General features: G+C 51.8%; 1 protein-coding gene across 1 annotated transcript in view; it reads left to right on the forward strand.

Moving 5' to 3' along the window:
- Nucleotides 1-1,531, forward strand: part of IGSF1 (immunoglobulin superfamily, member 1) — a gene marked incomplete at its 3' end in the record, with an annotated part of 14,311 nt that overhangs the window by 9,194 nt on the left and 3,586 nt on the right. Inside the window, exons 10-12 of the mRNA XM_010830579.1 lie at nucleotides 869-939; nucleotides 1,036-1,068; nucleotides 1,451-1,531. Of these exons, the coding sequence (XP_010828881.1) occupies nucleotides 869-939; nucleotides 1,036-1,068; nucleotides 1,451-1,531 (185 nt within the window). The remainder of the gene's footprint in view (nucleotides 1-868; nucleotides 940-1,035; nucleotides 1,069-1,450) is intronic.

Genomic DNA, 1,531 nt, shown 5'->3' on the forward strand with positions numbered 1-1,531 from the left:
CCACTACCCCTTTTGAGCTTTCAAAACGTTTCATTGGGGGTCAGGTTCACAGAATCTGTTCTGAGTTCCACATACACTGTGGTAGCCTTCAAGCCAGGGGTTAGAAAAAAATGTAGCTTCAAGTGCCCCCCACCTCAGCCCAGGACCACTGCATCAAAGAATGAATTCAGAAACCAGATGTTGGAGAAGGCAGTTTGAAAAGCATGTTGTCCTGACCAGGAAGGAAGGTCAGTGTTTTCTAAGTCAAAATTGTCAGGTAGATGTTGGCCTAATACAAGCTAAATCTATAGGATCTGAATCTATAGGACCTGAAGCTGCCGCACATTTCTAGTCATGATCTGGGTCGGGTAGAGAGATCCCACTGCTGCTGCCTAAGCAACCCTTCCACAACAAAGGCAGGTGAGGCAGGGCAGTTGGAGGGCCAATAGTGCCATAATAAACAGTTTCCAAACTTAAACTTGATGACTGAGAAACACCCAAGGTTTCTCCCTCTGGCCCCACACCCACCACCCAGATCACACTGAGCTCCAGGGGTTCTGAGAGCTGGAGTTACAACGGTATTTTCACATCTGACATCTCAGTTCCAGCAACGGCCTAATCAGGGGCCTTGGGGAGCTGACATTTGATATTGTCTGGGGAGGGGGGAGGGGCGGGGGCCCGTGGGTCATTAAAGAGCAAGAGGTTTGTAGGTGGTGAGGCCCTCAAAGAGAAAAGTCATCAATGTCAGAAAAGATGATATCCCATTATTCTGGCCATATCCAATCCCTATTGGGTAGCAAGTAAGCCAATGACATAAATTGCCGCCCCCTTCTCTCCGCCCTCCCCCTAATCCCAGCAACTCCTCTCATCTCTTTTCTGGTCTTGCTAGAGAAGCCTGGTTGCTGGGAACAGCTCAAGGGGTCACCATGCTCTTCATACTCACAGCTCTTCTCTGCTGTGGTGAGTACAAGGGGGTGGGGAAGGGGCCTGGGCAGAAGGCCGGGGTGAAGTCCCATGGGGGAGGGGGCAAAGCCCTGGCAGCAATTTCTTTTGCAGGACTGTGCACTGGGGTATTGACAGAAGAGACTGGTGAGTTTTTCCTGCTCCAGACTGGGACATTCCTCCCTGGAGATCCGAAATAACTACAGAGTGTCAGTGTCAGTGGCCAGGGAGTGACTGGTTGGGAGGGAAGGGCAGCCAGGAAGGGGCACTTTGCTGAAGCTGCTGGCAAAATTCAGCCTCCAACTCCGCTTTTCTGCCTGCAAAATTTCCCCCAAGCTTCTGCATTTTTCTGAGGCTCGGCTGAGACATCAGCGTCTTCTTTCCCCAGCACCTGCAGAAGGGAGGAAAGAGTTTGGATTGGGGTTGAAAGGGGAGGTGGGCAGTGTGATCTGGGGAGGGGGGTTCAAGGGCAAGGAAAGGGGGAGGGGCAGGGGAGGGAGGATGGCTTCATTAACTCTGCTGTTTCTAGAAATAATCATGCCAACCCCTAAGCCTGAGCTGTGGGCAGAGACCAACTTCCCTCTGGCCCCGTGGAAGAACTTAACCCTCT

Source organism: Bison bison, unplaced genomic scaffold (assembly GCF_000754665.1).
Source record: "Bison bison bison isolate TAMUID 2011002044 unplaced genomic scaffold, Bison_UMD1.0 scf7180017859065, whole genome shotgun sequence".
In the NCBI taxonomy this organism is placed as follows: domain Eukaryota; kingdom Metazoa; phylum Chordata; class Mammalia; order Artiodactyla; family Bovidae; genus Bison; species Bison bison.